This window comes from Callithrix jacchus, chromosome X (assembly GCF_049354715.1).
Source record: "Callithrix jacchus isolate 240 chromosome X, calJac240_pri, whole genome shotgun sequence".
Classification (NCBI taxonomy): Eukaryota; Metazoa; Chordata; class Mammalia; order Primates; family Cebidae; genus Callithrix; species Callithrix jacchus.
This window is the reverse complement of record NC_133524.1, coordinates 125,475,460-125,499,435: the sequence shown is the minus strand read 5'-3', so window position 1 is coordinate 125,499,435 and position 23,976 is coordinate 125,475,460. Positions and strand designations below refer to the sequence as shown.

The 23,976-nt window shown below is 41.6% G+C and overlaps 1 protein-coding gene across 1 annotated transcript in view; it reads left to right on the top strand.

The window, feature by feature from the left end:
- The window catches only part of ZDHHC9 (zDHHC palmitoyltransferase 9), a 37,326-nt gene extending 17,993 nt beyond the window's left edge, over positions 1 to 19,333 (top strand). The window contains exons 3-9 of the mRNA XM_002763251.6: positions 21 to 179; positions 8,089 to 8,226; positions 9,169 to 9,217; positions 9,960 to 10,062; positions 11,564 to 11,667; positions 12,061 to 12,157; positions 16,137 to 19,333. Of these exons, the coding sequence (XP_002763297.1) occupies positions 21 to 179; positions 8,089 to 8,226; positions 9,169 to 9,217; positions 9,960 to 10,062; positions 11,564 to 11,667; positions 12,061 to 12,157; positions 16,137 to 16,253 (767 nt within the window). The 3' untranslated portion in view covers positions 16,254 to 19,333. The remainder of the gene's footprint in view (positions 1 to 20; positions 180 to 8,088; positions 8,227 to 9,168; positions 9,218 to 9,959; positions 10,063 to 11,563; positions 11,668 to 12,060; positions 12,158 to 16,136) is intronic.
- The last annotated feature ends 4,643 nt before the right edge of the window (positions 19,334 to 23,976 follow it).

Sequence of the window (23,976 nt, the reverse complement as noted above, 5' to 3'; positions counted from 1 at the left end):
CTGTGTTTATTGGTTTACAGAAGCTACCAATGGTGCGGTGCCCCAGGGCCAGCGACCACCCCCTCGTATCAAGAATTTCCAGATAAACAACCAGATTGTGAAACTGAAATACTGTTACACATGCAAGATCTTCCGGCCTCCCCGGGCCTCCCATTGCAGCATCTGTGACAACTGTGTGGGTGAGTAAACCCACAGGGACATTGCCTAGGGAAAAGGCTGAGTTGAGCAAGAAAGTCAGGGTGGTCACCAATTCTTGGGAGAAACCAGTGGAGAAGGGAAGACATTTAGATGAGAAATGAGCTAGATTTAGATAGGAAATTTAGATAGGCAAAAAGCTCCTGAAAAACTGCAAATCAGATATATTTGTGTAGATCAAATCACAATTTAAATATCCTCTAGCCTAAAATTTACAGCAAATTCTTCAGTAAATGGGAAAAAGAAACTTTACCTGTTTTTGAAATTTAGATTTTCCTCTACTGGATTTTCATGTGGGGCCCACCTTACATAGTGGGAGGAGACTCCTAGTCCACTGGAGGGCAGTATTGAGGAAGGAAGGCCTGTCTAAGATGCAACCCAAGAGGAAAGTTGCTAGCATTTATTGAGTTTCTACTACATATTGGGCACTGTGCTAAGTGATTTACCTTTCTCTCGTTTAAAACTTCTAATAGCCCCATGAGATTGGTATTATCCCCATTTTACAGATGAGGAAATAGGTGAAGCACCAGTATGTAAGTTCACATAATTAGTATGAGATAAGGCTAGAGCAGGTCTGATTCCAAAATGCTTCTTTCTTCTTTCTGCTGCTGCTGCAAAAGGGTCAGGTGTATGTGCACATAATACAGTGGTCTGTGCTTCCAGCCACATATATGTGGCTTTGTTATAATCACCACCTACTGTGTGCTGAACCCTGGTAAAGATGAGAAACGGGCCACAAGGATTCCTGTTGAGGCCGGGCACAGTGGCTCACGCCTGTAATCCCAGCACTTTGGGAGGCTGAGGCGGGTGGATCACGAGGTCAAGAGATCGAGACCATCCTGGCCAACATAGTGAAACCCCATCTCTACTAAAAATACAAAAATTAGCTGGGTGTGGTGGCATGCATCTGTAGTCCCTCGGGAAGCTGAGGCAGGAGAATTGCTTGAACCCAGGAGGTGGAGGTTGCAGTGAGCTAAAATCACACCACTGCACTCCAGCCTGGTGCTGGTGACACAGCAAGACTCCGTCTCAAAAAACAAAAATTCCTGTTGATAGGCCTATATGTGCAGTTGCTTATATCATCACTACTCCTACTTCTAACATTCTTTTTTAAAATTACTTTTTCTTGAGCTCCCATGATTGGATAATATTCTTTCTGAATGCCATGTGGGATTCTGATGGCATTGCTTTCCTCTTACTAGCCAATTCTTTAGGCAAAGATTGGGAGAGATATTTTGCTTTATATGGTAAAAAGCTATATGGCGCGCTCTTGGGAGCACATATACTAAAAAATGTAGATAAGATTTTTATAAAACAAAACCCATTTTATTACTATTATTTTTTATTTTACTTTAAGTTCCAGGATACATGCACAGAATGTGCAGGTTTGTTATATAGGTATACATGTGCCATGGTGGTTTGCAGCACCTGTCAACCTACTGTCTAGGTTTTAAGCCCCGCATGCGTTAGGTATTTGTCCTAATGCTCTCCCTCTTCACCCCACCCCCAACAGGCCCCGGTGTGTGTTATCCGTCTCCCTGTGCCTATATGTTCTCGTTGTTCAACTCTTATGAGTGAGAACATGTGGTATTTGCTTTTCTGTTCCTGTGTTAGTTTGCTGAGAATGATGGTTTCCAGCTTCATCCACGTCCCTGCAAAGGACACGATCTCATTCTTTTTTATGGCTACATAGTATTCCATGGTGTATATGTGCCACATTTTCTTTATCCAGTCTATCAGTGATGGGCATTTGGGTTGGTTCTGAGTCGCTGCTGTCATAAACAGTGTTGCAGTAAACACGTGTGCATGTGTCTTTATGGTAGAATGATTTATAATCCTTTGGATATACACTCAGTAATGGGATTGCTGGGTCAAATGGTATTTCTGGTTCTAGATCCTTGAGGAATCACTGCACTGTCTTCCACAATGGCTGAACTAATTTACACTTCCACCAACAGTATAAAAGCATTCCTATTTCTCCACAGCCTCGTCAGTGTCTATTGTCAAAACCCATTTTAAATGAAGAAGGAAACTTGATACTTAAAGAAGGTATATACCCAGTCATGGGATTGCTGGGTCAAATGGTATTTCTGGTTCCAGATCTTTGAGGAATCGCCACACCATCTTCCACAATGTTACATTCCCAACAACGATAGTGTTCCTATTTCTCTGCAACCTCGTCAGCATTTGTTGTTTCTGACCTTTTAAAAATTGCCATTCTGACTGCCATAAGATGGTGCCTTAGTGTGGTTTTGATTTGCATTTCTCTAATGACCAGTGGTGTTGGGCTTTTTTTTATATGTTTGTTGGCTGCATGAATGTCTTCTTTTGAGAACAATGGGAACGCATGGACACAGGGAGGGGAACAACACACACTGGGGCCTGTTTGGGGGTGGGAAGGGTAGGAAGAGCATTAGGAAAAGTAGCTAATGCATGCTGGGCTTAATACATAGATGATGGGTTGATGGGGGCAGCAAACCACCATGGCACATTTTTACCTATGTAACAAACCTGCACATACTGCACAGGTACCCTAGAACTTAAAAAAAAAAAAAAGAAGATCTGATGTGAGGTAAAATTCCCTTTCCTTATTAATATTCTTAACTATAAACAACTCATACAAATCAATTTTTTAAAAGCACTAACATTGCAGAAGAAATAGAGACAGTTCATAAAAATATAATTGGCTAATTATAATGACTAAGAGTCAAAGAAATGATTTCAGGATGCTTTTTTTTTTTTGAGACAGACTCTCACTCTTTTTCCCAGGCTGGAGGGCAGTGGCATGATCACAGCTCACTGCAGACTCAACCTCCTTGGCTCAGGTGATCCTCCCACCTCAGCCTTCCAAGTAGCTGAGACTACAGGCATGTACCACCATGCCTGACTTTTTTTTTTTTTTTTATTTTTTGTAGAGATGGATTTTCCCCATGTTGCCCAGGCTGGTCTCAAACTCCTGGGCTCAAGCAATTCACCCACCACAACCTCCCAAAGTGTTGTGATTACAGGCGTGAGCCATTACCCCCAGCCCAAGATGCTTTCTTAAATCTAGAAAATTAGCAAGGAAAACCTGATAATGTTTATTCTTCCACTAGTAAGGGTGTAAACTGGAACAAAACTTTTTGGAAGGCTACCTAATAAGATTAACCAAAAGCCTTAAAACATCTATACCTTTTGATGCCAGTGATTCAATTTCTAGGGAATCTATCCCATAAAATCAGAGATGTGGTAAAATATTTAGGGGTGGAATTGTTTAACTCAGGATTATTATGACAATTAAAAGTTGAAAAGAACCTAATCGTCTACCAATAGGAGAGTAGTCAAATAAATTATATGACCTGACGCAGTGACTCACTCCTATAATCCCAGAACTTGGGGAGGCCGAGGAGGGCGGATCACTTGAGGCCAGAAGTTTGAGACCATCCTGACCAACATGGTGAAACCTCGTCTCTACTAAAAAGTACAAAAATTAGCCAGGCATGGTGGTGTGCACCTGTAATCTCAGCTACTCAGGTGGCTGAGACACAAGAATTAAGAACCCATGAGGTGGAGGCTGCAGTGAACCAAGATTGTGCCATTGCACTCCAGCCTGGGTGACAGAACGAGACTCCCTCTCAAAAAAAAATAGATAAATAAATAAATTATAGGACATTCATACATTAGACTAATGCAAAGAGTTCATACCAGAAAGCTAAATGACATAAAACAGGAGATAGGCTACATTTGCAGTGTGAAGTCAGTTACCTATTTTAAAAATATATAATGACATATAAGGAAATATGCAAGGAAATACAGGAAATATACCACAATTTTTATAGTTTATTATCTATAGATTGTGGGATTATGAGTGGTTTTTTCTTTCATTTTTTTATATGCCATCCTCCACTACTGTGATTCCTTCATTTTTCTTTTTATTTTTTTCAAGTTTTCTATAATGAGCATGTATTACTTGTATTATCAGAAAAGAATGTGATTTAAAATACTGTAAAAAATATGTATTTGTTTAACCATTCTTCTCTATACCTTTTTTCCCTTTCCTGAAAAGATGTAGCCTCCTCAGCAGGAGATAGACCATTTTTACAGCCTTATTTTCTGACCAGTACACAGCTCACTGTTTGTTCAAATTGATGTATTTTATTCTTTCATAGTCTTTTATTCATCAAAATAACACATGTTCATTGTAGAAAATATGGGAAGTGCAGAATGTATAAATAAAACTTAATCCTAAATTTACTCTTCATTTTGCTGTATTTCCTTCCAGTGTTTCTGCAAAATTGGACTGTAACGTGATAGAGTTTTTAATCTTGCTTTTGTCATTTAACATTCTATCCTGAGCATTTTTCTGCATCTTTAATAAATGTTTCTTTAATATATTCTTTTAATGACTGCATAATCCATCATATGGTTATATTCAAGTTTATTTAGGCAGTCTTCTGTCAGTAGACATTATTCCCTCTTGCATTTTATTCATTGTTATAACACTGTAATCATAATTATTAAACTTAAGAATGTGGAACAATTGGAACCTTCATACATTTCTGATGAGAATGTAAAATCATGCAGCTGCTGTGGAACAGTTTGGTGGTTCCTCAAAAAGTTAAACATAGAATTACCACATGAGCCAGCAATTCTACTCCTGGGTGTATGTCTATATTAGTCTGCTTGGGTTGCCATAACAAAATACCACAGACAGGGTGGCTTAGACAACAGGAATTATTCTCTCACAATTCTGGAGGCTGGAAGTCCAAAATAGAAGTGCAAGAAGGGTTGGTTTCTGGTGAGGCCTCTCTCCCTGGCTTGCAGATGGCTGCCTTCTTGCTGTGTTCTCACGTGACCTTTTCTCTGTGCTCACACACAACTGGTGTCTCATCCTCTCCTTACAAGGACACCAGTCCCATTGGATTAGGGCCCCACCTGTATGACCTCATTTAACTTCAATTACCTCCTTAAAGTTTCTGTCTCCAAATACAACTACATTGGGAGTTAGGGCTTCAACATATGAAACCGGGGAGTGGGTGTACAATTCATTCCATAGCAATACTCAAAAGAATTGACAACAGGGACTCAAAACTTACTTGTACACTAGTGTTCATAGCATTGTTATTCACAATAGCCAAAAGGTGGAACCAACCCAAGTGTCTATCAACAGAAGAATGGCTAAACAAAATGTGGTGTATATATATAATATTATCCAGTCATGAAAATGAATGCAATACTGATGCAATGTGGATGAACCTTGAAAACATGCTATGTGAAAAAAACCAGATACAAAAGGACAAATACTGTATGAGTCTGCTTATATGAGATATCTAGAATAGGTAAATTCATACAGACAAAAGATGAGAGATTGCTAGGGGATAGGGGAAGGGGGAAATGGAGAGTGACTGCTTAATGGGTGCCCAGTTTCTGTTTGGAGTAATGAAAGAGTTTTGGAAATAGATCATGGTGATGGTTCCACAACATTATGAATGTAATTAATGCCACTGAATTATACACTTAAATTGGTTAAAATGGCAAATTGTATGTTATGTATATTTTACCATTTTATATGTATATATATATATATATTTTTTTTAAGACAGGGTGTCACTCTGTCACCCAGGCTGGAGTGTACTGGCATGGTCTTGGCTCATTGCAATCTCTGCCTCCCAAGCTTAAGCGATTCCCCCACCTCAGCCTCCTGAGTAGCTGGGATTATAGGCATGTGCCACCACGACCTGCGAATTTTTGCATTTTTTGGTAGAGACGGAGTTTCACCATGTTGGCCAGGGCTGGTCTCAAACTGTTGACTTCGTGAATGGACTTCCTGGGCTTCCCAAACAATACAAACTTTAGTTAAAAAATTTGACTAAGTTCAACCGGGTGCAGTGGCTCAAGCCTGTAATCCCAGCGCTTTGGGAGGCTGAGGTGGGCGGATCACCTGAGGTCAGGAGTTCAAGACCAGCCTGGCTAACATGGTGAAACTCCATCTCTACTAAAACTACAAAAATTAGCTGGGCATGGTGGTAGATGCCTGTAATCCCAGCTACTTGGGAGGCTGAGGTGGGAGAATCGCTTGAACCCGGCAGGTGGAGGTAATTGAATAGGAAAAAAATTTAAACATAGGTTTTATGATATTTATTAGTTTTTGCCCTATTTCCTTTTGCTGTTTTCTGTTTTTGTTTTATGTACAGTTGACCCTTGAACAATGCAGTTTTGAACTGCATGAGTCCACTTATAATGACTTTTTTTTTCAATAAATACAGTATCAGTGGGTTCCTCATCTGCAAACAAACATGGATCCAAAATACAGTCATCCCTAAGTATCCTTGGGGGATTGGTGTCAGGATTGCCCTTGGATACCAACACCCATGCATTTTCAAGTCCTGCAGTGGCCCTGTGGAACCCATGGATATGAAAAGTCATCCCGCTGTATCTACAGGTTTCATGTTCTGTGAATACCGTATTTCTGATCTGAATTCATTTGTGGATGCAGAACTGTTGATACAGAGTGCCAACTGTATTTATTGAAACAAATCCATGTACGAGTGGACACATGCGGTTCAAACCTGAGCTGTTCAAGGTTCAAATGTACAGTATTCACAAGATGCAAAACCTGTGTACACGAGGGGCAACTTTTTTTATCTGTAAGTTCTGCAGGGCTGCTGAGTGACTTGAGCATGGTGGATTTTGGTATCTGCCTTTGATAGATGTATACACTGTAATGCTTACCACAATCAAATGAACATATTCATCACCACACATAGTTACCATTGTGTGTGTATGTGCGTGTGTGGTGAGGACAATTAAGATCTACTCTCTTAGCAAATTTCAAGTAACTTTTGACTATTATTTTCTTGAGGAAGTATTTGTATTTTCCTATTGATTTTTAAGAACTTTTCATATAGATTGCCCTTGGTTCTTTTCTCTTTAATCTTCTTTATAGTAATGTTAACATACACAAAATATTTTTAAAATTTTTATGGGTACATAGTAGGCACATATATTTATGGCATACATGAGAAGTTTTGATACAGCCATGCAATGTATAATAATCACATCATTGATCACCAAGGAAGTGCAAATCAAAACCACAAAGTATTTTTTTAATGTTTATGGAGTTAAATCTATATTTTCTTGTCATCTGTTTTCTTCCAGTACTTTTATGCTTAGAAAGTCCTTCTGCATATAAAGGACAAATATACATGTATTCTTTATAATTATTTTATGGATTCACTTTGTTTTTACATTTAGCTCTTTAATTCATCTGGAATATATTATGACAAGCAATATGAAGACAAAAAAATCGATCCTTATTTTGCACCAAATGGCCAATTGTCTCAGAATTGTTTATGGAATAATGCTTCCTTTCACCTCTGGTTTTGTAATGTTGAGTTTATTAGACAACAAAATCTTAGATGTTCTAGGGTCTGTTTCTGGGCTCTTTCCAGTCTGTTGAGCTATGCCACACCATTTTAAGTATTGTAGTTTTACATTTTTAATACCTGGAAGTCAAGAAAAACTGCACTAGTCATTTTTTCAAATTTTTCTTGACTATTTCCACTTATTCTTCTTGAACTTAGTAGCCCCACCAATTAAGATTTTATCTGGAAAAGCAGTGTCCCTGCTTTTAATGAGCAGAGTGAGACAGATCACTTAACACCTCTGTGCCTTTTTTTCTTCATCTGTAAAGCGGGGAAGAGTATCTCCTTTTGCCCAAGTTCCAGGGAAATTGTGATGATCAAATGAGATGGTTATGAAAACATTTTGAAAAAGTAAAAAAGGGAACCCAGTATTTTTTACAACTGCAATAGGCAATGATCCTGGAGGTGTTTGAATGTGGTATTATGGTGATGGCGGGGTTGCTTTTTGTTCTGGAGGCTTTTGGCATTGGACTCTCTCTTTCTCCCACAGAGCGCTTCGACCATCACTGCCCCTGGGTGGGGAATTGTGTTGGAAAGAGGAACTACCGCTACTTCTACCTCTTCATCCTTTCTCTCTCCCTCCTCACAATCTATGTCTTCGCCTTCAACATCGTCTATGTGGCTCTCAGTGAGTATGCAGGGCAGTTTCCGTTGTTGGAGTGGGGAGGGGTGGGGAAGACTTAAGGACAGCTTAGAGGGTGGTTGGGTTTCCTGGTGGTACCATTGTGAAAGGTACTTTAGGACAGGTTAGAAAAGAGCACTATTATCTGCTCTCGAGCAGGGTTGCAAACCTCAGTGCACATTAATGAGTGTTTACTCTGTGTTGGCCTTCTCTCTGGCCAACTGCTGGGGACTGGGGCCATAATTACTGGTCTGTATCCAGAGTACAGGGGCATTTCTGAGGTAATCCCAAAGGTTGGGGATGTATTTTGTCTCTGAGCATCCTCTCTTCTTCTGCCTTATAAGGGGTAGAAAAGGGTTTTGCCTGAGAAACGTCTTTTGGTAGCTCACGGTCTACTTTGGGAGATAGAAAGCACACCCACATGTGTGCATGTGCACAAATGTACACACACACACACACACACACAAACACACACACACACACACACACACAGCCCAGTCTAAGGGCCGATGTGATGTCGAGTTAAGGGAGTGGTCTTAAGACAGCTTCCTGGAAAGAGAAGAGTTCTGAGCTGGATTTTGAACAAGGGAGGGACACAGATTGGCAAGGAGAGAGGATTTTTCTTTGGTATTTCTGATTTCTTTTACCTGTTAATATCCCCCTAACATGTCCATAGTTGGGGGCTAGGGAAAGGGGAAGGGAGCCTGCTGCTTGGCTTCTGCCCACCTGTCTAGTCCAGGGCCTGGTCCTGCACTGGAAAAGTGAACTCTTTAGTCATGAGACTACCAGCTTGGAGATGAGGCTCTTCACCCTGCCCGAGGGAGCACTTACCTCCTGCCAGTGTGTAACATGGGATAGGGAGGGAAGGAAGTGAGTAGGCACTAGGATATGTGTAGTTTTGACTGAAGTCACTAATTTTTCTCTCTACTCCTCCTCCCAATTTCACAGAATCTTTGAAAATTGGCTTCCTGGAGACGTTGAAAGAAACTCCTGGAACATATCCTCCCTGGCAGTATGTCCTTGTGAAGCCTTCTTAAGCTACTTCCCAGCATGCTTTCTCCCCACAGTTCTCCCACTATCTAGTTTTTCAGACATCAGCGAGTGCCAAGGTCTAAAAGAATTTAAACAATATAGTCTTAGTGGTAGCAACCAGAATGGAAGATGACCAAGACTAGAAGGAGGTCTTTCCTTCACTTCCTGCTCAACTGCCTCCCTCCCAAGTCTTTCTGATCCCAGGGTCAGTCCTTTCTCCTCTAGTGGGCTGTACTTCACCTCAGTGTACCTCTTCTGTCACTTACTGGAAGCCCCACCTTTCTGTTATAGCTAGGGCTTATTTTGGACAGTGGCTGCATATCTGCAAAGGGGGTTCAGATGAGATTTCTATAAATCATGTCTTCTTTTTTCCCCCACTGATTCTTCATTTATGAATTTGTTTTTTGAGAGAATTTCCATTGACAGTGATGGCCAACATTGTTTAGCTTTGGCCCCTCCCACACATCTCCTTCCAAGAGCCAGTGATAAGTAAATAGGCAAACCCTTAAATACACTAGATACACTAGAAATTCTTTACTTTTCATAAGGGATCTATCCAGCAAGTTCCAAATTCATCTGTTATATATGGAAACATGGTTTTTTGTGATATACATTCCAGGAGGTAAAGATGGTGTGACTGGTGTCCTGAATATGGGTGGAGGCATCAATATTGTTGAGTTCATCAATATTCCTTAACCTCACCTCACTGTTCTAGAAGTCCTCATTTGCTTCTTTACACTCTGGTCCGTCGTGGGACTGACTGGATTTCACACTTTCCTTGTGGCTCTCAACCAGACAACCAATGAAGACGTGAGTCAACTTTCTCTTCTCCTCACCACATATTCTTCTCCCCAAAGCCTATTATCTTGCTATCTGCTAGAGAACTATGGAGTCTCCAGGGCCTGGGAGGTTGAGGCAGGCAGAAACGTGGTGTGCAAGATTATTAAGTCAGATGTGTGAAAGAGAAAGTAGAGGGCTTTGTTTGGAGTTGAATGCTTGTGGAGCATTAGGAAGAAGAGGTTGAAAAGTAGGGTGGATATACAGCCTTTAACTGTTCATAGGTTCTTAAAGCCTACCTGGTGCCTCTGTTTGGCATGGAGAGGGACAGTTGCACTGGATGAATCCTTGCTTTATAAAAAGTTACCGATTAGGCTGGGTGCGGTGGCTCATGCCTGTAATCCTAGCACTTTGGGAGGCCGAGGCGGGTGGATTCAAGACCAGCCTGGCCAACATGGTGAAACCTCGTCTCTACTAAAAATACAAAAATAAGCCGGGCCTGGTGGTGCACATCTGTAGTCTCAGCTACTCGGGAGGCTGAGGCAGGAGAATCACTTGAACCTGGGAGGCAGAGGTTGCAGTGAGCAAAGATCGCACCACACTACACTCTAGCCTGGATAACAGAGCATGATTCTGTCTCAAAAAAAAAAGTTACTAATTAATCCACATTCATTATAGAAAATCAGAAAATAGACTGAGCATGGTGGCTTACGCCTGTAATCCCAGCACTTTGGGAGGCTGAGGTGGGTGGATCACAAGGTTGGGAGTTCGAGACCAGCTTGGCCAAACCCCATCTCTACTAAAAATACAAAAATTAGCCAGGCATGGTGGTGGACACCTGTGATCCTAGCTACCCAGGAGGCTGAGGCAGGAGAATCAATTGAACCCAGGAGGTGGAGGTTGCAGTGAGCTGAGATCGCACCACTGCACTCCACCCTGGGCAACAGACCCAGACTTTGTCTCAAAAAAAAAAAAAAAAAAAAAAAAAGAAAAGAAAATCAGAAAATACAAATAAGCAAAAATGAAAAACTAAGTTCCTCTTCTTAAACATCACCCTTTTTTAGTAGTATGATTTATATAATCTAAACTTGTTTCTATGTTTATTTATGTGTTTATATTATGTACTTTAAAAATAATATGTATCATTCAGTTAGCTGCTTTTTTCACCCTATTGTGAGCATTTTTTCATGACTGTGTATGTATTTCTTTTTTATTGTGATAAAATATACATAATACAACGTCTGCTATATTAAATGTCTCTTTCAACTCTGGCGATCAATGGGGTGACAGATGTTGCAGCCAGCTCTGCCTCACATCCGAAATGTTCAGTTCAGTGGCATTCAGTGCATTCACATTGTCGTGTAACCATTGCCACCACCCATTTCCAGAACTTTTTCATTAACTCATGCTGCATGCATTTCTTCAACATTATTGTTATTATTTTTTCTTTTTTGTGCTTTTATTTTTATTTCAGTATTATTGTTTGTCCTTTTTAACATTATTTTTGATGTCAGCCTTGGCTTTTATCTTGCAGATTAAAGGATCATGGACAGGGAAGAATCGCGTCCAGAATCCCTACAGTCATGGCAACATTGTGAAGAACTGCTGCGAAGTGCTGTGTGGCCCCTTGCCCCCCAGGTACTCAGGGAACTCAAAAGTCCTGGGACTCTTGGGATGAGCAACTCAACCTGATCCTGTTACCTGGTCTGAGGCGTTTTTCTGAATGTGGCCTCTTGATGTCAAATAGGTCTTTCCAGGGCTTGCCATGTCTACATGGGCCATAGACCATGGGCTTGTTGCTTTGGAGGCATGATCTTTCATTCTTATTTCATTTGTTTGTTCTCTGCTTAATGTGACATTCCCTGGTTTGTGGAAGAAAAAGTGAATGGGAGATAAGAGGCGTGTGCTGGGATCAGTCTAGATTGCCAAAGGACAGGTTTATATTTTCCAGTCTATGTAGCAAAATTCAGTGGGCTGGGTGGGTGGAGGGGTGAATGCCCACTTCTTTATTAACTCTCTTATCTCTTTTAGTGTGCTGGATCGAAGGGGTATTTTGCCACTGGAGGAAAGTGGAAGTCGACCTCCCAGTACTCAAGAGACCAGTAGTAGCCTCTTGCCACAGAGCCCAGTAAGTATTCCTTACTTAAGGTTGGGTTGATGATAGAGAGGGCTGACTTTACAGCTTGGAAAAATATGATTAGGCAGTTTTGTATTCTAATCACCCAGCTTCCCTGCCTCTACATCTGCCCTGACATTGCCTTCAGATCTTTGTGCCCTTGATGTAGATTAAGATTTAGTCATTTCTTTGGTGTATATTGAGTGACTCTGTGCCAGCCACTGCACTAGCTGCTGGGGATATACCAATGAATGAGGCAAATGACATCCCTGCTCTCAAGGAGCTCATTGTCTAATGGGGGCAAGAAACAAGTAAACAGGCCATTGCTCAACATGGGGAAACGTGCTTTGATGAGGGAAGCATAAAATGCTATAGGGGCAAAGACAGAGGCCAGGGGATTGTATTGGAGTTAGTGACGTGGTTACCTTTGTAGAAGGGGGCTTCCTCACTGGAATATGCAGAGGTTATGGAAACTCCCCCAGCTGTCTTATTTAAGATATATAAAGTATATCTTTAAAGCATATAAAGTACTTTCCTAAAAAATTATTATTTGAGTTTTCTTTTTTAAATAAGAACTTTATTGAGATATGACTCACATACCATAGATCCCTATTTAAAATGTATGATTCACGGTCTAGAATATTCACAGAGTTGTACAATCATTATAACAATCAGGTTTTTTTTTTTTTGAGATGGAGTCTTGCATTGTCACCCTGGCTGGAGTGCAATGGCGTGATCTCAGCTCACTGCAACCTCCGCCTCCTGGGTTCAGGCGATTCTCCTGCCTCAGCCTCCCAAGTAGCTGGGATTACAGGTTCCTGCCACCACACCCGGCTATAACAATCAGTTTTAAAGCATTTTCATTACGCTTCCACCGTAAGAAACCCTGTACCCATTAGCAGTCACTCTCCCTTTCCCCTCAATTTCCCCAGCCCCACCCCTAGGCAACCACTAATCTACTTCCTTTCAGTATAGATTTCTCTCTTCTGGGTATTTCATGTAAATGAAATCATACAGTATGTGGTCTTTGTGACTGGCTTCTTTTACTAAGCATGTTTTCCAGATTCATCCACATTGTACTGTGCAGCAGTACTTTGTTCCTTTATATGGCCAAATGATATTCCATTATATGGATATACCACATTTCATTTATCCATTCATCAGTTGATGGACATTTGGTTTGTTTCCACCTTTTGGTTATTATGAGTGATGCTGCTGTGAACATTTGTGTACCAGTTTTTTTTGGCATGGACATATATTTTCATTTCTCTTGGTTATATACCTGGGAGTAAGATAGCTGGGTCATATGGTAGTTCTATGTTTAAACTTTAAGGTAACTGCTGAACTGTTTTCCAAAGTGGCTGCACCATTTTATAACCCCACTAGCAGTGTCTGAGGGTACCAGTTTCTCTACATTCTTGGCAACACTTATTATCTGACATTTTTTTTTTCTAGCCATCTTAGTAAGTGTGAAGTGATATCTCATTGTGGTTTTGATTTGCATTTCCCTAAGGACTAATGATGTTGAATATCTTTTCATGTGCCTATTGGCCATTTTTATGTGTTCATTGGAGAAGTGTCTCTTCAGAGCTTTTGTCTATTTTTTAATTGGATTGTTTGTTTTTTTATTGCTGGGTTGTAAGAGTTCTTTATATAATCTGTGTACAGGTCCCTTACCAGATACACAATTTGCAAATATTTTCTCCTATTCTGTGGGTTATCTTTTCATTTTCTTGATAGTGTCATTTGAAGCACAAAATTTTTACATTTTGATGTAGTCCAATATGTCTATTTTTTTCTTTTGTTGTTTGTACTTGTTGGTGTCATATCTAAGAAACTGTTGCCTAATCCAAAGTCATGAAGATTTATGCCCCTGTCTTCTTGTAAGCGTTTTATAGTTTTAGCTCTCACGTTTAGATTTTTGATCCATTTTGAGTTAATTTTTATATATGGTGTGAGGTAGAGGGTCCGCATTCTTTCTTTTGCCTGTAGCTATCCAATTGTCTCTGCATCATTTGTTGATAAGACTATTCTTTTCCCATAGAATTGTCTTGGTACCCTTGTTGAAAACCTATAAATGTGAGAGTTCATTTCTGGACTTTCAGCTCTATTCTATTGCTCAATATGTCTCTTCTTATGCTAGTACCACACTGTCTTCGTTACTTTAGCATTGCAGTAAGTTTTGAAATCAGGAAATGTGAGTCCTTCAACTTTATACTTCTTTTTCATGATTGTTTTGGCTCTTTGGGGTGTCTTAAATTTCCATATGAATCTTAGGAGTAACTTGTCATTTACGAAAGAAGCCAGCTAGAATTTTGATGGGGATTTCATTGAATCGATTTGGGTAAATATAGCGATCCTGACAAGATTAAATATTCTGAGCCATTTATATGGACTATATTTTCATGTATTTAGGTATGATTTTATTTCTTTCAGAAACATTTTGTAGCTTTCAGAGTATAAGTTTTACAATTATTTTGTTACATTTATTCATAAGTATTTGATTATTTTTCATGTTATTGTAAGTGAAATTGTTTTACTAATTTAATTTTTTGATTTTTCACTGGGAATGTATAGAAATACAATTGACTTTTATATATGAATCTTATATCCTAAAACCTTGCCAAACTTGTTCATTAGTTCTTTTTTGTTTGTTTGTTTTTGTTTTTATTTTATGAGATGGAGTTTTGCTCTGTTACCCAAGCTGGAGTGTAGTGTCACCATCTTGGCTCACTGCAACCTCCAACTCCTGGGTTCAAGTGATTCTCCTGCCTCAGACTCCCAAGTAGCTGGGATTACAGGCGGCCACCACCACGCCAGCTAATTTTTGTATTCTTAGTAGAGACAGGGTTTCGCTATGTTGGCCAGGCTGGTCTCAAACTCCTGACTTCAAGTGATCTGCCTGCCTTGGCTTCCCTAAGTGCTGGGATTATAGGCATGAGCCACTGCACCTGGCCCTTGTTCATTAGTTCTAATACATTTTTAGTAGTTTGAACTTTGTTGTAAAATAAAATCCTAATTTTAAGTGAATGCTTTTTATAAGGTAGATAATTGTTCTCTACTTTGCCTTTCACAAATTTTGAATTTATTTTTATAGTACAGCAACCCATGTTTATATATTATTGTCATTTTTAATATTATTTTTTAAATGAGTCTGAACTCAAATTGTAACAATCTAGGTTAGTTATTCTTGGTTGAAAGGGGGAAAGGGTTGTATTTTAGAATCATTTGAGGACATTTTCAAACCACATATGACCAGCTGAAAATTTGGGCTGGGCACGGTGGCTCACGCCTGTAATCCCAGCACTTCGGGAGGCCGAGGCAGGTGGATCACCTGAGATTGGGAGTTTAAGACCAGCCCGATCAACATGGAGAAACCCCATCTCTACTAAAAATACAAAAAATTAGCCTGGTGTGGTGGCACATGCCTGTAATCCCAGCTACTTGGGAGGCTGAGGCGGGAGAATCGCCTGAGCCTGGGAGGCGGAGGTTGTGGTGAGCAGAGATCATACCATTGCACTCCAGCCTGGACAACAAGAGCCAAACTCTGTCTCCAAAAAAAAGAAAGAAAAAGAAAGAAAATATTGACAGCTGGCCTTTGGTTCAGAATCACTATTCTAGTGAGCTATGTGTTTGGGCAGCAATAGATTTGAGGACCTTGGGTCAGGCCTTGTGAGATAAGTATGTTACGACACTTGTTCTGAAGTGGAGGAGACCTGTGTAGTTCTTTGTGGTCCCTATTATTATGACTATTAATAATAATAGAAAACCTGTCCCCAGCATTCAGTTAAGGAAAGAACTCAAACTTCAGTTCCATTCTGCTGAGAAGAGGGTAGCCTGGTGTTGGTTCTGAGTTTGGTATTGGTGGCTGCATGTCTGTGGCATCAGTGTGGTCAGGGGACTGAGAGGAAGAGTTCAGCGTCTAAGTCTTATCTGCATTTCAATTTTGAGGGACAGCTTTGTGTTCAGTCTGATATCTTTTCCTTCCCAGGCCCCCACAGAACACCTGAACTCAAATGAGATGCCGGAGGACTCCAGCACTCCTGAAGAGATGCCACCTCCAGAGCCCCCAGAGCCACCACAGGAGGCAGCTGAAGCTGAGAAGTAGCCTATCTATGGAAGAGACTTTTGTTTGTGTTTAATTAGGGCTATGAGAGATTTCAGGTGAGAAGATAAACCTGAGACAGAGAGCAAGTAAGCTGTCCCTTTTAACTGTTTTTCTTTGGTCTTTAGTCACCCAATTGCACACTGGCATTTTCTTGCTGCAAGCTTTTTTAAATTTCTGAAATCAAGGCAGTGGCAGAAGATGTCAGTCACCTCTGGTAACTGGAAAAATGGGTCTTTGGGGCCCTGGCACTGGTTCTCCATGGCCTCAGCCACAGGGTCTCCTTGGACTCCCCTCTCTACCCTCCAGATCCCAGCCCTCTTGCTTGGGGTCACTGGTCTCATTCTGGGGCTAAAGGTTTTTGAGACTGGCTCAAATCCTCCCAAGCTGCTGCATGTCCCGAGTCCAGAGGCAGTCATAGAGACCTCTGGCCAGGGGATCCTAACTGGGTTCCTGGGGTCTTCAGGATTGAAGAGGAGAAAGAGTGGGGTCAGAGGATTCTCCTGGCCACTAAGTGCCAGCATTGCCCGCTAATCAATGGGACAGCTACCTTCCACTTGTTATATTTATTAGTGTAGCTTCTCCTTTGTCTCCCATCCACTCTGACACCCAAGCCCCACTCTTTTCCCATTAGATGTACGTAAGTAGTTGTAGCGGAGATACTAATTGACATTTCTCATAGACAACCCAGAAACTTTTTTAATACCTGTGCCATTCTCAGTAAGAATTGATGAGATGCCAACGGCACAGCCCTTCACACTCTCTGTCTCATCTCTCCTCCTTTCTCGTTAGCCCCTTTTAGTTTGTTTTTCCTTTGGACTCCTGCTCCCATTAGGAGCAGGAATGGCAGTAATAAAAGTCTGCACTTTGGTCATTTCTTTTCCTCAGAGGAAGCCCGAGTGCTCACTTAAACACTACGCCCTCAGACTCCCGGTGTGAGGCCTGCAGAGGCCCTGAATGCACAAATGGGAAACCAAGGCACAGAGAGGCTCTCCTCTCCTCTCCTCTCCCCCAATGTACCCTCAAAAAAAAAAAAAATGGCTAACCAGTTCTTCCATTAAGCCTCGGCTGAGTGAGGGAAAGCCCAGCACTGCTGCCCTCTGGGGTAACTCACTCCAAGGCCTCGGCCCGCCTCTGGCGATGGTAACCACACTGGGGGCTTCCTCCAAGCCCCACTCTTCCAGCACTTCCACCGCAGAGTCCCAGAGCCACTTCACTCTGGGGGTGGGCTGTGGCCCTCCAGTCAGCTCTGCTCAGGACCTGCTCTATTTCAGGGAAGAAGATTTATGTATTATATGTGGCTATATTTCCTAGAGCACCTGTGTTTTTCGCTTTCTAAGCCAGGGTCCTGTCTGGATGACTTATGGGGCGGGGAGTATAAACCAGAACTTTTCATCTATTCGAAGGTGATTAAACTGTGTCTAATGCAAACTTCCTGCCTCCTCCTTCCCCCTTCCATTTCAAGAATGTGTTTGTGTGTAGGGTGGGGGTGGGGGTTGGGAGGGGTTGCTTGTTACTCCCCAAACTTCCATTAACCCGGGCACCCTTGGATTGGAGAGATAGTTCCCACACTCTTCATTGATCTATACTACATTCTGGCCTGAAGCTTAGCTTATTCTGGACTATGAAGAAAGGACTTTCAAGGAAACACAGTGTGAACAAGATCAGAAAGTTAGAAGGATTATATTTACTTAAGAGAAGAAGCTCTATGTTAGGATATTGTTTTGAAGCAGATGTATGTCTTTAATGAGCCTCGGTTATTAAAGCAGGCTCATCGTGGCCTCCCCTTGGAAATATTTGATCAGTGGTCTTTTACAAGTGATGGTATATATTTCTTCTTAGATGGTGTATAATCAAGACTCCTTGTCAATTCCCATCTCATACTTCCCAATTAATCGGAATTAATGAAATTTGGCTGCTCCCAGACTTTTTTCCATGACTTTCTATTTTCCTTGTAGCAGGATTTAAGTTGAGCATTCCTGAGAGAGAGGTTGGAAGAGAGATGGGGAGAGGCTGACTCAGATCCTTCTCCTATCTGCTTCTACCTTCCTATTCTTTTTCTGGTTCTCTCAGTTTTTTTCTTGAAGTTATGAAGCCAAACCTGGAGAATTTGTAAGTTGTTAGGTTTTCCCAGGTAACCTGGCACTCATATGAACCCCATTTTAGAAAGTATTCAGCCCATCTCCTCTCCTGGGCTCAGATGAATCTCTCTCCTCCCTCACCTTACCTCAACTGCTCCTGAGGACCCTTAGGTCAGACAGAGAAGCTTTCTCTTTTTGATGGAAAGGGTCAGAGTGGAAATCTCTTATCTCTAGTGTGAAGTAATTTTTTTTTAAGTTTCCGCTTCTTTGTACTCCCCACCCTCTTCCTTTTCCTTAGTAAATCTTCTGTATTTAAGACGTTGGCCTGAAGATCTGTCCCATTCATACCATGCACCAGCCGGGACTGTCCCTATCTGATCAGAGGGGAGATTAAAGAATCAATCTTTCCAGGGGAAAAGGGCCTTAAATTGTTTAGTCTTTTCAATGGCTGACACCGTCTCCAACTCTCCCCTTCTTCCTTCTTCCTCGAGCTTCCTTTGCACCCCACTTTCCCAGTCCAGGATGGTTGGCACTGATCCCAAACCTCTGTGGGCAGGTGGAAATTGGCTGTATTGAGCCATTTCTTCATGTCCATTCAGCTCCGAGGCCTTCCTGGCCCGAGCTGAGATCATCGTCTCCTCCTTTACTTTTTCCCCCAGGAGTGAGTTTGGGTTAGAGGTGGATTCTGATTCTGTAGCAGCTAAATTCCATTCTCCCTGTCCTGACCATCCTGCCTTTACCCCTAAAGCACCCTTTCCTACTGACCAAATCTCTTTACCTTGTTGGAGAAAAAAGTATTTTGTTTTTAAATCTATTTTCTAACTTAAATGCAATTTAATATGTAAATCTCTGCACTTTTGTGTGAGCCTACAAATGTGTATGTGTTGGGGGTTTTTCACTCTCTGGTATTTCTTAATAAAGAAATCTTTCTTTTGGGGGGAAGCCAGTTAATGAAGGAGCCTTGAATGGTTTTAGAAATACAGGGCTGTCTGTTTCTTTGTGCTTCTGCCTCATTTCTTTACTTTTGCCTAGTGTGAGTGATTGGCCTCCCTCCCCAACCTTTTGACCCCCTTCCTCTGAGAGGGCCCCCAACTTAGTGGGGAGAGAGAAGGACCTGTCCTGTATCTGGTACCCCTCTGGGACCACTTGGGTCGGCTCGAGTGGTAACCTAGCAACTCAGCCCTTTCCCCTCTCCCGGTGGCCTGGCCCTGTTAGTCCTTTTCTTCCAGCTCAGTTCATTTTATACTCCTGAGGCTGGGGCCAGGCCAGGGAAAATCACCAAGGGAGCACAGTAAATGGTTTTTAAAAAATGATAATTTGTTCTCATGCCTTGGTGCTACTAAAGAAGAGTCATGTTCCCAGTAATTCAAAAAGCATTTGTGTCAATTTGGAGAATACATTCTAGGAATCTCTTGCTGTTCTTGGTGATAGGCTTTAGAAACTGTCAAAGGCTACAGCTCTGAATATCATTCATTTTCAAAGATGCAAGTCCAGCTCACAAAAAAAGAGAATTATTGTGAACTTTATGTTTGGGATTAATATGAAAGGGCAGTGGGAGTTTCACAAAGCTCTATCCGTAAAACTTTCAATGTTCTATACATTAATATAGGTGGAAAACCCTGGTAGAATTAGCTAGACCTAATTATTTTACAAATGAACACAAGATGTTTTTACAGTTTTAATATATACACTGAATTTCCAGGAAGGCAACAACTGTGGAGAAGTTGCTGGGGAAAAGGATATTTTGTTTTGTCCAAAACTTTACTAAGAGTCACTCACAACTTTTGAAAATCATGTCACTGATGACAGTGCCATTCATGGGTCTTTAAGTTGCCAATATAACATAACTGTATGAGTCTTCATTTGTAGAGGTTGCTTTCACAGTGAGTTTACATATAGGTAGAAGCATCTCACTACTCTATTATATGCTTTAGTGTAGTCTTGCCTTAGGTATTTGTATATTGAACTACATACCCTGTTACAGATTACTTTCCTTTTATTTCATCTTTATAGTATAATTAATATATTGCTGTTTTTGAAAGTATGTGCAAAAGCAGGTTATATTCACTATAAAGTTCTTTTCAGGGTGGCAAAGGATGTGTTACAAATACTACATATACCAAGGGAGTGCCAGGGCTGCTTTCTAACTCTTAACATTTGGAAATCTTAGAGAGAAAATAAACATCCTCTTCCCCTCACACCCTTAATGTGCTTTTTAAAAATTTAAAGCTCACTGTTGAAAATTGGAGAAGTACAGAATAGTAAGATTTCAAAAAATCACCTATAACTTCATCACCAAGATGGAATAATCACCGTTAATGTTTTGTGCATTTCTTGGTAGTCTTTTCTGTGCACATGTTTTTTTAAACATAAGTGGAATTCAACTATAAATATAGTTTTGTAAACCTGCTTTTTTAACCTAGTATTTTCCATTCCATTATAAATTATTTGAACATACTTCTTTTGTTTTTGAGGCAGGGTTTCACTCTGTCACCCATGCTGAGGTGCAGTGGTGCGATCTCAGCTCACTGCAACCTCCACCTCCCAGGCTTAAGCAATCCTCCTGCCTCAGTCTCTCAAGTAGCTGGGACTATAGGCACATGTCACCACAGCTGGCTAATTTTTTGTAGAGATGGGGTTTCGCCATTTCACCCAGGCTGGTCTCAAACTCCTGACCTCAAGCAATCCGCTGGCCTGGATGTCCTAAATTGTTGGGATTACAGGTGTGAGCCACAGCAGAAAATACTTCTTAATGACTTTGTAACACGTACATAACCCTCCTAATGTCAGACATTTAAGAGTTTCCAATTTTTCATTATTACAAATAATGAAGTGATGAACTTCCTTAAATATGGGTGTATCTGTGATTATTTTTTTAGCATAGATTCCTGGAAGTGAAATTATTGAGTCAAAGGGAACGCTCATTTAAAAGCTCTTGATAAATATGGCCAAATTGCTTTACTGAAAGGCTGTCCCCCTTGGTTTTGCCAGCAGTACATCAGAGAAGACTCTAGTCAACCCATCTCATTTAAACCTTTGGAAATTTTACTTGAGATGGAGTCTTGCTTTGTCACCCAGCCTGGAGTGCAGCGGCGCGATCTCGGCTCACTGTATTCTCCGCCCCCCAGGTTCAAGCGATTCTTCTGCCTCAGCCTCCTGAGTAGCTGGGCCTACAGGCCTGTGCCACCACACCTGGCTAATTTTTGTGGTTTTAGTGGAGATGGGGTTTTGCCATGTCAGCCAGGCTGTTCTCCAACTCCAGACCTCAAGTGATCTGCCCACCCTGGCCTCCCAAAGTGCTGGGATTACAGGTGTGAGCCACCATGCCTGACCCAAACCTTTGGTAATTTGATAGTTGTAAACTTATATCTCAGTGTTAGTTTATATTTCTTTAGTTAATAGTGAAGTTAAACACTTTCTGTACCTCTCCTCTGCCTTAGGTTAGTTACCATTTATATTTCTTTGAATTGTCTGTCCAAATCTTTTGTCTATTTTTCTTCTGGTGTTAAGGGGTTTTCTGATTGATTAATAAATTAGAACTTAGAGCTCACACTCCACCATGGGCCGGGAAATGAAGGGGTGCTTGATTTGGAAGTTGCTTTACAACTCTAGAACCCAGAGTAGAATTACCTCCCTGACATTCAAGCCCTTCACTTTCTTCATGCCCCCTCCCCCGCCTGCCTTCTCACTGCCATTTCTGCCAGCCCCTGCCCATCTTCAGCTGTTGAACTGTTCCAACTTGGTTAAATGGGTTGGAGTTTTGTGCCCGAATAGGAGACATGATGATTATTTGCCATAAAACGCAGATTCTGTTGAACAACACAGCTTAAGGGAACATATTGATCTTGTAGTCTATGCTTCTCTCTCTCTCTTTCTCCCTCAAATTAAATACTGTAACTTACCCAAGGTCACATAGAGAGTCACTGGTAGAGCCAAGACCAGAACTCAGATGTACTGGCTCCCAGTCTAGAGAGTTTTCTGGCATAACCCACTGGTCCTCCGTCAAGCAGGTGTAGACAGATAAAAGAGTTGAAATAACTACACATGACACTTGAATGAAATGAAGCTTTCATTTATTTAACGTTTAATAAATACTTGGTGAAGACTGACTGTGTGCTAGGGTTAACTTCAGGAGAAATAGCGTTACCAACTCTCGTACGCTGAGGAACAGCAGTGATTTTTTGGATTATTTGCCATTTTGGATGAATAGTACTGATGAGCTCTCCATTTTAGGCATACAGAGGACTGACTATACGTAGTCGGGCTTATATGAGAATGGTTGTTGGGTTTTTGTTTTAAACTGAACTCTCTTAAGTCTCTCTCCAGACCCCTGCATTTAGGTTGAACTGATGGTGTGGTTTCTTTAGCACAGAAAGTCAGGAAGTTGCCTTGCTAGGTTCCCACAGTCAAATTGGCTGTCCCTTTGTGAGGGCCATTGCTCTGGGCTCTTTCTGACGCTATCCCTGGCAGGTCCCGGAGGCAATGGTATACAAATGCTATATTGGTCACTGTGAAGTTATAGGAAAAGGTGAAGCCTACGTATCAAGTGCTATAGAATTCCATTTATTTAGGTCCTTCCTGGACGAGGAGTCTTGGCTGAGTCTAGAGGGGAGGCAGTTCCTTCCCACTTGATTGTGTTGTTGGCTGAATAATATGTAATATGGTCCAGGTTGTGTGAGAAGCTATGGTAGCCTCTATTGTGAAGGAGAGGTGGGAGAGCCACTTCTTTTCCCCAGTGGGAAACCTCATACCTCTTCCTGAATTTCCTGACTTGGGAGGGGGGAAGGTGTTGGGCCTTGTTGAGATGATGGTGATCAGTGCCTATTTTTCCCATAAGAAACCCCGTTTAGCCTTTGTTTTAATGTCCTTGGTCTCTCATGGCCCAACTGTGGGTGGGGAGCTCTGTGAGTAAGAAATTAGAAGCTGACTCATAGGGACTGGGGCCTCAGTGCCATGTGTCAGATCACAGTGCCATAGGGTTTGGGGTTTAGGAGAGGGAATTTGCAGAGGCCTTTGGGGGACTGATCAAAACCTGCTTGGGTGGTCTAAGGTGAGGCTGAGATACTGAGGCAGCAGGTGAGAGGACACGGTACCAGTGCCTCCAGCTGCTTCTCCTGATGGGAAAGAGAGGCAGAAGGTGGCTCTAACTCTGAACTGGTGAGGAGCTGGCTAGGTTCAACTCTTTCTTCTGAAATCTGGTCTTTATTCTCTTCTTTCTACCAGCCCCTCGATGTCCAAGTGAGTTCCCTAAAGGAAGTCTAATGCCCGGGGCTAATTATCTTGCTGTGGATTGGGCAGAGCCAGGGCTGCCCCAGGCTCCTCAGGTGGACTTTTTTCATCACCAGCCTCTCTGGGCACCAGAGCTGGCACACTCTATCCCTGAATCCCAACACCTCCTGGGGGCCTGGACATCAGTGGTCTCTGGGATATGACAGGTCCGAACATCAGTCAGTCCTCAGACAATGACATGGCTTTTGTGCCCAGTATTGAGCTCAGTACTCTGAAAGTTACAAAAAAGTCAAGTAGCTGCCATTTAATGTCATTATGTGCTAGGAACTTTGTACGAGTTATCTGATTGATTTCTCTCATGACCCCCAAGAGGTAGGTATTATTAGATCATTATTCCTGTTCCACAGAAATGTATA